General features: G+C 54.6%; 1 protein-coding gene across 1 annotated transcript; it reads left to right on the plus strand.

Annotated features, from left to right (window-relative positions):
* The first annotated feature begins 2010 nt into the window (after nt 1-2010).
* On the plus strand, nt 2011-10760 carry HEYL (hes related family bHLH transcription factor with YRPW motif like). Its single transcript, XM_050326514.1, has 5 exons — nt 2011-2254; nt 5820-5886; nt 6129-6212; nt 6668-6749; nt 8179-10760. The coding sequence occupies exons 1-5, from the start codon at nt 2175-2177 to the stop codon at nt 8844-8846; spliced, it is 981 nt and encodes a 326-aa protein (XP_050182471.1). The 5' UTR covers nt 2011-2174; the 3' UTR covers nt 8847-10760.
* The last annotated feature ends 2709 nt before the right edge of the window (nt 10761-13469 follow it).

A 13469-nucleotide genomic window follows, 5' to 3' on the forward strand; every position in this document is an offset into this window, starting at 1 on the left:
GATCCGATTACAGGAGAAGTGGGTTTCGGGGCCCCCGCTCTGTTCATAATGAAGTGTAATCCTAGAAAAACATGTTGCCAATTACACTTCAATTGAACCCAGATAATGATGCTTAGACAAGGCCCAGAAAAGATCAAGTCTGGACAGTGAATTCCTTTCTAAGGGAGAAGAAAAGTGTTCCTCCGTGGCAGGTCTGGGCTCTGCGTGGTTCAGGCTCACTGTGATATGAGCAAGAGCCTGAAATAACCTATCTCAGGATCGCATTTAAAGGGTTTTATCAGTGGAAAGGGTATTAATCTCTCAAAAACACATGTTTATGGGAAGTTTGGTTTGGAGATGTATGTGTTTCTAACTGAAATCACTTTGGAAAGGGAGGAGGAGCGGGTCTCAAAATTGCTAAAATAACACTTTTCTAATCCTTCTGGTTCAAAGTAACTTTTCATTTGGAAATGTAAGCTAATAACAGCTCGGCTTCTTGACCACTTTTCACAGTGAAAACAAAACATCGAAATTAGAGAAACAAAGTGCTGTGACCTAAAGCAAATATTTTATTCTCTTTTCAGTTTACAAACACTTCCGAAATGCCAGTTTTCCACTCCAGCTCAGGACGGCTGGTTCAGGTCCCTGTTGTCTCGCTTCGGGAGGGAGGACGGTGTGGTTCAGCCTCAAAAACTGGTCAGGGGGGCCCGTGCCTTGCTCCTCTGCTCCGTGTTCTGGGCTGGGGCAGGCGTGGGTGAAGGGCAGGCAGGAGCTGGGATTTGGCTTTTCCGGAGCTGCTGGCGAGGTGCTGGGGAACTGCAGACACCTCGGGGTTGGCGGGTGCAGCGTGGGTGAGCTGGCAGAGATGGCTGAGGCAGATAGGGAGCACCCCAGGAGGCCACGGGAGACGGGTGGTGGGGTTGGCTTGGCCGGCCCGAGCGGCCGACGGGGCTGTTATCGCCGCCACGGTCTTTGCAAAAGGCTTTGGGAATCCCACGTGTTGCCAGATCTCAGCCCTGATTATTTTTTTCAAAATAAAAAGGCATTATTTTCGTACTGGGAACCTCCACTTCAGCGCTCTCCCTCCTCCCTACTCTCTCTCTCTCTCCCACATGCACACGTTTTTGCTGCCTAGGGGGATTTTAGCAGCGCAGGGCTCTGAAAAACAGACTCCTACCTCCTTCCCGCAAGCGCTGGGAAAGGGAGATGCTCCCTAGATGCTGGGCTGTGGGTCAAAGTTTCCGGCACTATGGAATGAGACAAGAAAACAGCAATTCATCCCAGTGTCATAAACCCTTAAAGCTGGGCTTTGGCCTCTTTGTTTCACAGGGTAGGTGTCAAATGCCCTGGCAGCGCCATGAGCTGGCGCTCGGAAGACGCTCCAAGGCTGTGGGAGCGTGGCAGGGGGCCGAGCTCCTGGCGGGACCACCGTGGCACGGTGCCGGGGTGCCGAACCCATCCTGACGCCTCCGAGTGTGGTGCCACCGCTGCCACCCCGGCCCTCGGCCGTGGCCACTGATTAATCCCAGTCGAGGGCCCTTTGAGCGGCGTCCTCAAACAGCACCGTGTTTCGAATAAGCTGGTTTCCATCTGAATCATAAGCCTCCAAAGTGCCTGCGCCGCGCAGAGCCGGGCAGACATGTGTGTGCGTGTGGGGCTGGATGTTGATTTTTCCCTGAAACAACTCAAGGCTTTATCAGTCCCATCTCTTTCCCACGGTTTTCTGTTGCCAGTGAGGTCACTGGTCCCTTTAAACTGGGGCTGAGGCCAATGTGCAGCGGGTGGAAGGGGGGCCGTGGGCAGGAGGGGGGGGACATGAGACGGTTCACACAGACTGTTCCTTTTACAGGAAGACTTGGGATTTCGACCAGCGAGCGGGAGGAGGCGGGGGGGGCGAGGGGGGGCCCTGGGAACCGGGGAGCGCCGGCGCGGCCGCATAATCCGTCACTCCCGGGAGATGGTGGCTCATTAACCCATTACCCGGGAGGTGGGGACGTGCCGGGAGGGAGCCAGGGAAGGAGAGCCGGGGGTGGGAGAGGCAGAGCGGGCAGGGGAGGAGCTGTGCGGGGTCGGAGCAGCGGAGCCCGGGCAGGGACAGCACTGCCCCGAGCACGGCAGGGGAAGGACGGCAGCGGCCACCGGGGCCACGCGTGGGGCAGCCTCGCCGAGTCCACCGACCTCTTCCCCCCGCGAGGATGAAGCGGCTCTGCGAGGAGAGCTCGTCCGACACGGAGTCTGACGGCACCATCGACGTGGGCCGGGAGGAGGAGTACAGGTGAGGGCAGGCTCCGTCCCACGCGGGTTTTGGGGTCCCGGCACCGCGCACGGCGCTGGCGGCAGCTCCCCCCGAGCTGCTCGGGGCGGCAGCGCTCGGCGCCTCCCGGGGCAGGGCACGGAGGGCACCGGGCTCTGCCACCGCCGCACCGGGGCACGGCACGGGAAGGCACCGGGTCCCCCCGCACCTCGCTGAACGCCTCGGGGCCGGGCTGGTCTTGCGTGGGGCCGGCAGGATCATCCCTATGTGCCGGCGTGGGCTGGTGCTGGCGGCGGGACTGACCCAGCAAGGAAACCCAAGTGGCGACACAAGTGTTAGAGCTGAGTTAGGAGCTGATCGCGTTCAAGCAAATGCCCATTAAAGACAGCGGGATGGCCTTCTCCTGCCAGGTGGGAGAAGGGCAGTGGGAGCCCGGGTGCTGGCAGGTCTCTGCACCCCGAGGGGCGGGCAGCCCCCCTCAGCAAAGGCACCTGAGAGCTGCCTGGCACCGCTTCTGTCCCTCCAATCCGAAGGCTCTCAGGGATATGTGGAAGAAACCAGAAGGTTTTGCATGAGAAACCAGGAGGTTTTGCATGAGAAACGCTTCTGCTCTGCTGATGCATTCGCAACGCACCAGCTGGGGCTGTGGTCTGTTGGGGAGGGAGCCCGAGCAGGGGAAGGCTGCCCCTGTGCCCCTCGGCATCGCAGTTCTCGGGCTCTGTCCCATCGCTGCTGAGCTGCAGTTTCAGCTCTAGGGTTCTGCTGCTGGTGAGGGAACAGTGAGGACAGGACCAGTGTGTGGATCCTCGGGAGGTGTCCGCAGGTTTTGCTGCACTGCCCTGGGCTGCAGCTCCACTGGCAAAGGCCATCCCCAGCACCCCTCGCAGCCCGGGTTCCCAGGCCGTGTCAGCCCTTCATGGACATGCCCGGGCTCCGAGGGTGCAGACGGTGCAAGGGATGAAGGAAAGTCTCTGTTACTTGTTCTCAACCAGAAATCAATTGCTTTTGAACTCTTGTTGCAGCAGCCCTGTGTCCCCCTCTCTCTGCATCCAGCGATTAATTCATTCCCTTTTGCTGCCTGATATCCTGAGAGGAGAAGCCGCCTGCCTGGTGCCAAGCTCAGGTTCTCAGGGGACTAAATTCATGAGTCTGCTTCTGATACGGTCACAGCAGAGTCGGGCACATCCGAAAAATGTCCTGCAGAAATTCCCTGACCCCTTATGCAGTTTCTAAGTGCATCAATATTTAATCTACTTTCCTGCTGCAGATGAAATATATCCCACCTCTTCCCATCAATGCAGCACACAGAGTCTACAGTACCCTGAGGGATAAAATATCGGAATTGTCACAATATTTTATTTCAGTGAACAGTAATGATGAACTTTTAATCTCTTTCTGGTGTTGCTAATGTGTTTGTCTTCTCGAGGCAGTCGTAGAACCAGGCTGGCTGCGATCTGGTGGTATTTGTATATGTGTATGTTGTTCCTCATGTCACGCAAATAATATGGCCAAAAGAGCTGTTCCTGCCCTGATGAGGTTACACCCCAAGTAATGCCATCTTGCATGGGATGCTGGTGGATCCAGGAAAATCAAACACTTCCAGGTGGGGAGTGAGGAGGAGTGATTAGAACACAGGGAGGCAGTCAGGCTGCCTGGCTGGGGTTCCCAGCCCATTACCCATCGGTCGAGTGGTTTGGGCAAACCAGTTTTCCTGTAGTGTGGAGATGAGTCACGCCGGGTGTGAGGCTTGGATCAGTGTGTGGAGCAAGTTTAGGCTCTGGGGTCACTGCAGAAGTGCAAGATACCTCTTGGTTTACAGCCAAAGTTGTGCTGTAAATGAGAAATCTAAGCAAAGAGCAATGCAGCAGTTTTAATCATCAGATAATATACTTACCCTATCTTTTTATGTGGTTCAAATCTGTCAAACATATTTTTAAAATACATTTTGCAGTAAGCCGGGTCTCGATATCCGCATCTGGAACTGCAGCTCACAAAGAGCAGCGTGCCCGGACCGCTCTGCAAAGGGAGTTTCAAAATTCACTGCCCCTCCTCGAGTGCCCACTCCGCATTCCTGAGCTGCCAGGCGAATTCAGCGCCCACCCCCTGCACGTACAGCACCCCAGTGTCCACACACAGCCCGCTTTCACATCGTATGTGCTCATCATACGTGCGTCTGTGTACGCTGGCGATGCGTGTTGGTACTTGTGGAGCCAGCCAGCACCTGTGCCCAGGGAAAGCCCACCCAGCAGACATTCAAATAGGATACCTGTATGGAGATGAGTGGAACAGGCAGCAGAAGAACGTGTTATTTCGTCTGATGGTGTAAAAACCACTTCTGAAAGCTTGGGCCTAACAAGCTGTATTTTTAATGGGCTGAGTTTGGTCTAGTTTTTGGCTTGCTGCAGACAGCACTGTCTGTGCAGGAACATCATTAATAGACTCCTATTAAAACGCTTCATCAAACTGAGAAGCATCTTGATTTGACGAGGGGAACCCAAGTTCCCCTTCCCAGATTTGTGTGTCTGACATACGCTGGGCTGGCCAGGGCTGCAGATGGATGCGTGCTCACATCCCTGCACTGCGTTTCGTAAGGCACAGAAACAGCCCTGAGCCAGTTCCACTGGCCAGAGGGAGAAACCCTGCTCAGGGGAGGCGGAAGGTGGCCCAGATGGCCTCCCCCACGGAGCCAAGGGGTCTTGCTGCAGGGAGTTTCCCATGCCTGGTTATCCATTGTTATGGAGACTTCACCTCCGTGGGGACCTAAGGGTTGAACTTTGCCTCCCTGTGCGTGTCTAGAGCAGACCTTTGGTGTCTTTAGCCTCACCCAGGCACAGGATGGTTTGTGGGGCCCTTTTCCTTTGCTTGTACCCCCCCCTTGTCCCTCTTCCCTTGAGCAGAGCTGGTCCCTGGGGCTGTCAGCCCGCAGGCAGGGTCCCAGCTCCATCACCTCCTGCCAGGTGTTCCCCCCACCCAGGCCCTGGCCCTCCTCTGTCTGGGTCAGGAGTGTCCGTGCGTTCAGAACATCGCAGCCCACCCCAAAAATCGCGGTTTGGGAAGCGACTCTCCGGGAAGGCCTTCAGAAACCACATCAGTGCTGCCGCTGGCCTCACCCTGAGGAGCAGCCAGCCCTCCCTGGGTGGGAGCTCAGATCTGCACTCGTGCTATCGCTGCTCTGAGATGCAAAGCCCTGCAGACAGGGCAGGCTCAGACACGAGAGCTGGGAGGTTCACACATGGAGGGGAAAAAAAGGCCATGACTCCAGAGCTCGGATCGCTGCTTTTCCAGCCCTGTGGAGATGCTGGCATGGGTTGAGATTGAAGGAGGAGTGAGCCTGGGAGTGAATGGACAGTTTGGTGCTGGAAGGAGACTCTTGGAGGGGAGAGAGTGGTATCTGAGTCTCTGTTTGGCTCCTCATCCTCAATTCCTGAGCTCTGTGATGTGGGTAAAAATGAGATGGGAACCACAGAAGACATTTTTTTGGGGGGGGGAGGAGGAACTACAGATGGCGAACGTGTGTAAAGCATATGTGCAACGGAGGTTTCTCTCCAGCTAGTGCAAGAAATGATTCCCTCTTCTCCCTTTCCAGCCATGTTTCCAGGTCTGTGTCTCCCACTACAACATCTCAGATACAAGCCAGGAAGAAGAGGAGAGGGGTGAGTGTGATTTACAATGACTGGGGTGGTTGTGCTGTGTCCCCAGGGTGGGGGGTTCAGGCTGGTCCTGTCTCTGTGCCAGGGATGTCACCCTGCATGCAGTGGGGGGGGGGCTGTTGGGACACCCTTCCTGTGGGAACAGCGTGCAAAATCACCTTTACACCGTGAGCTGTGGCTCGTGGCTGAGAGCTGTGGCTGTAAATGACTGTGGTTTCTTCTCTCCACGTGGTAATCTCCTGCAGATCATCGAGAAGCGGCGCCGTGACCGGATCAACAGCAGCCTCTCGGAACTGCGGCGCCTGGTCCCCACCGCCTTCGAGAAGCAGGTGAGTGTGTGTGTCCTGATCTCCTCCTGTGCAGGCTGCATCCAGCAGTGCGTGGGGCAGAACCCTCAGAATGAGAAAGTCTGGAGCAGTGCAATGTCTTCCTTATCATCGTCACTTCAGGGGAGTAAGCAGGTGGTGAAACTGGGTGGTAAAACGTTATTAGCAGATATTCGGCAGCCCTGGGGAGGATAAATTCAATCTAGAAAGTGTTTTGCAGATATGAAGGAGCACAGAAATAGGGATTTTCAGTCTGCATCAGGGTGTCTTGGGAAGGAAGCTCTTTTTTGTACTCACTTGATGTGAAAAGCAGAGTCTGGATGGATGCACTGCACCGATCTGAGGACTCCTGGGCTTCAGGTTTTGAGGAAGATTGGTCAAACAGTGGGTCCTGAGAGGCACAAAGCCCTAGACCATAAAATGATGAATGGCTTTTTCTTTCTGCTCCAAACATCCAGGGGTCTTCCAAGCTGGAGAAGGCAGAAATTCTACAGATGACAGTGGATCACTTAAAAATGCTTCATGCCACTGGAGGGACAGGTAAGAACTGCTCTTAAAAGCATATGGGGTGAGGTGAAGGTGGAAACTTGGAAGAAAAATTCCCCATCACCCTCAGCAGCAAGCTGACAGCAGCCAGCACCAAAATGAATGCTGCCCTGCCTGCTTCCCAAGGGAAATATCTTCTGAGGGAGGGTAGACGGACATTTCCCTGCCCTGTTATGTGACATATGGGTCAGCATCCCATGGATCCATCTGGGAGACTGGGGTATGTGGGACAGCAAGCCCTCCAGACCCGCAGGGACAGCACCAGTGATGTTGTCACACCCCCCACTAAAAAGTTGTTCAGGCAGAGATGGGCTTAGTCCTGCTCAGAAATGGAGCCTGTTTCCAGGAAAACGATATTAAACTCATTACCTCCTCCCTGGGATACGTTTCCTGCAGAGGCTGAATTCTGCATGAGGACTCTGCAAATAAACAAGGCTTTTTTTCCCTTTCTGTTCTTTTTCTTTGTGTGTCTCTTGGTTGTTATAAGAAGAGAGAGGGAGCCCTGTGCAAAATTCAACAAAGGTCTTATTTGTACTGAGACCTTAGTACAGACCCTCTGTCCTGTTCCAGTTAACAGGATGGAGATCACAGCTCCAGTAAAGAAGCCTCTGGCTTGCTTACCACCCAGTTTTGGCTTGCTGGGGACATTGCTGGCATCCAGGCTTTGGTTCAGAGCTGTAACTTGGTCTGGAACATTTGTTTAGATATTCAGTTTGACTGCACTGCAACAAAGGGCTGTATTGTCACGAGAAACCCCGTCAAGCACAGTGGTCCAGCGCTTCACTGTGCTGTGACATTTCTCTGCTTTATTGCTTATCGTCTCATGAAGCTGCAAGTTGGGAGCAGAAGCCTAAAAATCAGCCGTCAGCTGTTGATTCCTGTGGTTTTGAGCTTTCTTGGCCCAGCGGTTTTGGTTCTGCCACTGCCCTGTGTCCTTCACCCAGACATTGGTGTAAAGGAAGTTTAAAGTTTGGGAACCAGGCAGAGGAAAGTGTGTTGAGGAGACACAGTGTCCCACTGTTCTCCAAGACCAGGGATGGTTCCATTTGCAAAGAAGGACCCAGTGCCTGTCTAGCCCACGGTCATGTCTCCAACAGTGATAACCGACTGAATCCAGTGGGAAAAAAATCCTTCCTTCCTGAGCTCAGTGAATGAAACCTCTTACTCGTCTCACATGCTGGAGTAAGAGGTTTCATGACCCTGGCAGGTTTATCCCTGTGAGATAACCGCAGATGCTATTCTCATGCACGCAAACGTCCCGTCCCTTGGGACACCCACTTGGCTGCCTGCTTCAGGAATATCACACGGCAGCAAAGTGCCTCAAGTGAAATACACAGTGCATTAGAGAGGGTACTGAAATCAAAGCGCATTCCTGAGCTCTGCACGGGCTTACTGTCACCCTTGCTGTGTCCTCTCCCTGCAGGCTTCTTGGACGCCCGAGCCCTGGCCGTGGATTACAGAAGTATCGGCTTCCGCGAATGCCTCACTGAAGTTGTCAGGTACTTGGGCGTCCTCGAGGGCCAAAACGCCACCGACCCCATCCGGCTGCGACTCCTCTCCCACCTGAATAATTACGTGGCAGAAATGGAGCCTTCGCCTGTGGCCACGTCCCTGCTGCCCATCCAGACGTGGCCATGGTCCTTCCTCCACAGCGCCGCCGGCCCCGTGCAGATCCCCAGGAGGGAGGCTGCTCCCGCTCCGGTAGTTTTGACTGCATCTTCCCTGGCTTACCCAAGCCCCGCTGTGAGGCCAGCCCCGCTTCGCCGTGTCCCCGGGGACATGCTGCCGTCCCGCCGAAGCTTCCTGGCCAGCAGGATGGGCTCTTCCAGCCGGAGGGCCCGAGGCGGGGGCTCGTCCGCAGCCGTGGCAGCCGTGCCCAGGATGCCGTCGCCAGCGGGTGTATTGAGGGAGGGCTCGTCCAAGAGCAGCCAAATCGCGACATTCCTCTTCTCCCCAGCCTCTGCCGGCGTCCCCGTTCCACCACCTTACACGGCACCCCCTGTCTTGGGCGCTGCTGCTCAGGGACCAGGGATCAGGGTTGGGACATCCAGGATCTGCCGCTCCTGGGCGACTGAAATCGGGGCTTTCTGACCCTCCCTTCTCCTTCGGAGACAGGAATTCTTCAGCACTCACTGCCCGCAGGCCTGAGAACAAACTCGGCTGAAAAGGCGTCTTTCCTGCTTTGCAGAAGCCAAGGATCCATAGAGAAAATTCTCTTTGCTCTTCCCTCCCTCCTCGCACCGCCCTCCTCGCCCCACCATCACAGGTCCTCTCCCTCGTGATGCCTGCAGACGTAAATCACATCCGATTCGATGCACTTGTCTGCGCGCGGCTGTACTCCAGAACCCTTCCGGCCACGAGGGAGGGGGCACACACACATCCCAAGCCCATTCCTCCTCCAGCAAACCCCTCTGCAGAGCCCAGCGTCGCTCTCCCTTGGAAAACAGCCAGCCTTGAAATACTGTCCTATTTCCCTGGGGACTCGGAGCTGCCAGACAGACTTGCTCGTGCTGATTCCCTGCGACGTGTCCCCCGGCTGCAGGACCTAACTTTGGTGTGGTGGGACAGACACAGCTCACCCCTGCCCAGCACTGCTGGCACCCACAAGGCAGGATAGAGCCCCCCTCCAGCTCCCAAAGCGAACTGGCTGCCTGCTAATCCCTGTGCTTTCCTCACCGCATTACCAGCTCTTCCCACTTATGTGCCCTTAAGGTGGAGTGAGGCAACAGCTTAACAGAGCTCGTTCCCACAGCCCGGCTGAAAATCCCGTCGTGTCTGCAGGGCCTGTGCTGGGTCCCTGCACAAACTGTGCTGGAGCAGCTGGCCAGGCTGCCTGGGTGCAGCCCTTGCTCCTCACTGAGGTGTGAAGAGGCGAGACAGGGGATTTCAAAGGGACGTCTGTCGCGGAGGGGAAGGCTCTGATGGCCAAAGTGAGAAGAAAATGCCTTTCCCTCTGCCAGTCTCCCTGCTGGAGCCATCTCTCCTCCACCCCCTGCTGAAACCGTGACTGCACAGCAGGGAATGGGTCAGAGCAGCCTGCATTTGAAGTGCCTCCCTCGTTGTCCCTTAGCCCAGCATCCCGCACCCTCTCCTCCCACAATGTCTGTGTTTCCTTTCTCCAGCACCATGTCTGGGTCTCACTCATCCCTCTTCCTGGGCCGGGACCAAAACCCACTGAGGTGTCACTGCAGACCTGGGCAAGCTCTGGGTCTGCACTTGTCCTGAGTCTGAGCTTTTTCTGCCTTACCCTGTGTGCCCCTAGACAACTGACACAGCAGATATCCTCTGTTCCTCTGGCTGTCCTCCCTTCCCCTCTTCTTTGGGCACAAAGAACAGAAACTCGAGGCTTTCAAGCCACCCTTCTGTGCCACGTCTCATGGAGGCAGGGCAGGGTCTCCCAGTGCGCCCCCTCTCCTGAATGCCCCCAACTCCCTGCATCTGTGCCTTGACTGCTGGGACAGCCTGGACCCAGTGCATGCCCACCCCTAGCCCACCTCTGCAGCACTGTGACACTGAAGGAGAAAAATGTGGAAAGCTCAGTGCAAAGAAAGGTAAAAAAGAGGGAGAAGATCTCTCCTGAATGGGAGAGGCTCTTCCCACGCCTCAGGTCAAACACACCACAGCCGGTTGGGCTGTGTGGATGAGCTGGTGTTTTCCTCCCTACAGATTGTATCTGCCATGTGCATGTCAATGTATGTATCTGCTATTGTTTTGAAAGTGAGTCCCTCCCAGTTGTTTTGATGGAAGTCATCACACTTAACACACAGAAATGCCTCCGCTACTTCTCCTCACCCTTGTCCTGAAGTGCCAGAATCAGCCAGGAACAACGCATTCCCTTTTACTAAAGTCAGAGGGGGATCCTTGCAGACCCCTGGCTGTTCCTGTGGCTGGTTGGCACGTTAGAGCTCACGGCGAGTAGCCCGGCCTCACTTTACACTGTGCAGCGCTCGTAGATTCACAAGCTGTGACATCAGCAAAGGTGTCAAATAAAGTCTTTCAAACCCCTGTCCTGGCTGTGAAATGTAGTGTTGATGTGAATCCATTCTGCTCATCCAGCCTGCCTGAATCATGGAATGGTTTGGGTTGGAAGGGACCTATAAAGGTCATTGGTGAGCAGGTTTGTGGCAGGTGAGGTTTTGTTCCTGAAAAGCTTCAAAAGAAAAAAAGGTAAGGTGACATCCCCTCTGGTGGTTTTATAGCTCTTGGTGACTCTGGTCCCAAAACTTTTTAACTTTGCAAACCAATACATGAGTCAAAATCAGCCGGGTAGTCAGCAAGGCTTGCCCTGAGACTGGCAATAACCCATCACTTGAGAATAAATCATTTCTTTTAGCTCCAAGGGTCTGCAAAAATGTCAGGGAACAGATGGGGTCCAGCAGATCCTTCCAGACAGACGCCGAGGGCTTGCCTTGGTCTCCTGACCCTTTGGAGTCAGGGCCAGAATAACCCCTGTGGCATCTCGCCATCGGGAAACGCTTTGGACTAAACAAAGAGCCACAGCTGAGAGCTTGTCTCTGTTGCGAGGAAAGGACCAGTAAATGATCCTTCTCGTGAAAGATGCTGGGAGAATTTTCTGGGGAATGGTGGGAATTCAACTTCCTTTCCCATAACTCCTTCTCACTCCAAAGTGCCTTTCAAAACCGCCCATAAATCCCTTCTTTAAGTGCTGTGTGGGGAATTGCTGGAAGGGAGCAACTGCAGCTGTGGTGGAGTGATGCAGCATCCGTCTGGAAGCGGGGAGCAACTTCAAGAGCAATAATGGGGCTATTGATGACGGGTCGTCCCGCTGGTGCCTGGGCTGCCCTGACCCTGCGGTGGGAGCTCAGTGCTCTGGTGTGGCCTCGGCCAGAGAGAGGAACCAAATTACCCTCCGTGGGAGGCAGGAACACAAACCGGCCCCGCGGGCTACAGTGGTAAAACAAAACAGAGACAGTGGAAAAAAAACACTTCCTGATCTCTGCGGATCAAACGGGAGCTGGAGCGGGTGGGAGGGCACCGGTTCAGGCCCGTGGGGTTTTCTCCCCACAGCAACATGGTGATTAGAGCAGTAGGCTCGGGACTGGAGCTTCATTTTTTTTCCCAGGGTTTTCTCGAGCCTTTGCGTCTCTTCTAACACATCCTGGCAACTTTTGATCTACCCTGCAGGGGAAATCCCCAAACTCTCCGAGCACTCTCTTCATCCTTGTTCTTCAGGCAAAAAAAACCACGATGAAGAGATCTGTGGGAAGGCGTGGGCTGGGGTTGCTCAGTTAATCATGGCACCGGCTCTGACCCCGGCGAGGCTGGAACAAGACAGTGTCCTGATGAACGAGCCTTCCCTGCTGCTGGGAGGGGACAAGGCCGCTCCCAGGCTGTGGGAGATTTGCTGTTCAGCAGGTGCTTTGGGATGGAGTCCTGCTCTCCCAAATTCCCCTGCATGAAAAATATTGCTTGCCTCCATTCTGCTCTTGCCTGCCCTGGGTGTTCTCCCTCCTTTCTGCTCGTGGTGCAATCCCGGTCTGCCATCTGCTGGTAAAATTCCACAGTTGAGGAGGAGAAATCCTAAACCAGGGGCAGCATGTGGTTGAGAATTTGCCATCTGTGCTGAAAAAAATGGGTGATCTTCTATGATGACCCTACACGACTGAGGTACTGCTCAGACACACAGGGGCAGAGTGGCTTGAGAGGCCTCTGGGTGATTGATGAGTCTCACACCAGCATCATCAGGGGCAGATTGGCAGGATGAAGACATTAACAGATGTCACCTTTGCTCCAGGCACTGCTGAAGGTCCTGAGACGGGGAACTGGGAGGATCTCAGGTATCGCTGGTCACCAGGAGCAGCTGCACTTGTGTGTTGAGGGCACCAAGAGCACTGGGGGCCCTGGGGCAGTTTTAGGCCCTGGTGGGCAGAGGGTACCCCCAGCCCATCAGTTCATTTTTGGAGCGAAAAGGATCGAGGAGGACACAGGGCTGTGGTTGTCTGCACGGAGTCCCCTGGGAGGGAACACAAATGTCACTAAATATGTTTCAAATCAAAGCCGTTAGCAGCGTAGCCACAGCGGCTGCTGCAGCCAAAGGGCGTTTTATGTGGAAACATGTTCTTCAGGATCTGCTGTGTTTTGACTTTAGCTGTCAAAGCAGGAGCCGAACCCTTCCACAGCAAGACTCCTGTCTCAGTCCGTGGTTTCCCAGCAGAGGAGATGCCGGCTGTGGAGAACTGAGCACAGAACAGTGACAGCCACCAGGCATGATCCCATCAGCACCAGCAGTTGCTGGGAACATGATGATCTCACGAGGAGGATGTTTTGTGTCTTTGGAAAACAATCCAGAGTGAAAACCAGTGCAAAGTATTACAGTCTCACCTTTTATTCTGCTACGCTTGATTTTTCCATAATGAAGGGATAACTATCATATCCCATTTTTATGATAACATCATATCCTACTTTTAAAGCAAATGAAAGGTAATTTAATGCAGACTTTAAAAGTCACAATGCCCAGCTACCAGCCTCTGTAGACTACTTTACTCCCCCCTTAACAGGACGTCCATGGAGCCTGAAGGTCACTGATGAATCACTGAATCCTGTGCTGCCGTGTCCTCACGCTCCGCTGAAGATGCTGGAAATAGATAATTAAGGGTCTCCCCGGAGCTGAATCTCGTGAGTGTGAAGCCATGGGAGGGCGGAGGGGGGTGAATCCACTCTCTTGTTCCAGAGGCTTTCTTCTGCATTCGGAGT

Source organism: Myiozetetes cayanensis, unplaced genomic scaffold (genome assembly GCF_022539395.1).
Source record: "Myiozetetes cayanensis isolate MyiCay16 unplaced genomic scaffold, myiCay2020 scf31, whole genome shotgun sequence".
NCBI classification, from domain to species: Eukaryota; Metazoa; Chordata; class Aves; order Passeriformes; family Tyrannidae; genus Myiozetetes; species Myiozetetes cayanensis.

What these genes read in the sequence shown, in the direction of transcription:
- HEYL (XM_050326514.1), top strand. Translation starts at nt 2,175, where the DNA reads ATGAAGCGGCTCTGCGAGGAGAGCTCGTCCGACACGGAGTCTGACGGC. An exon ending in CCAGGAAGAAGAGGAGAGGG is followed by an intron (nt 5,887 to 6,128) that starts GTGAGTGTGATT and finishes AATCTCCTGCAG; the next exon opens with ATCATCGAGAAGCGGCGCCG. An exon ending in CCACCGCCTTCGAGAAGCAG is followed by an intron (nt 6,213 to 6,667) that starts GTGAGTGTGTGT and finishes CCAAACATCCAG; the next exon opens with GGGTCTTCCAAGCTGGAGAA.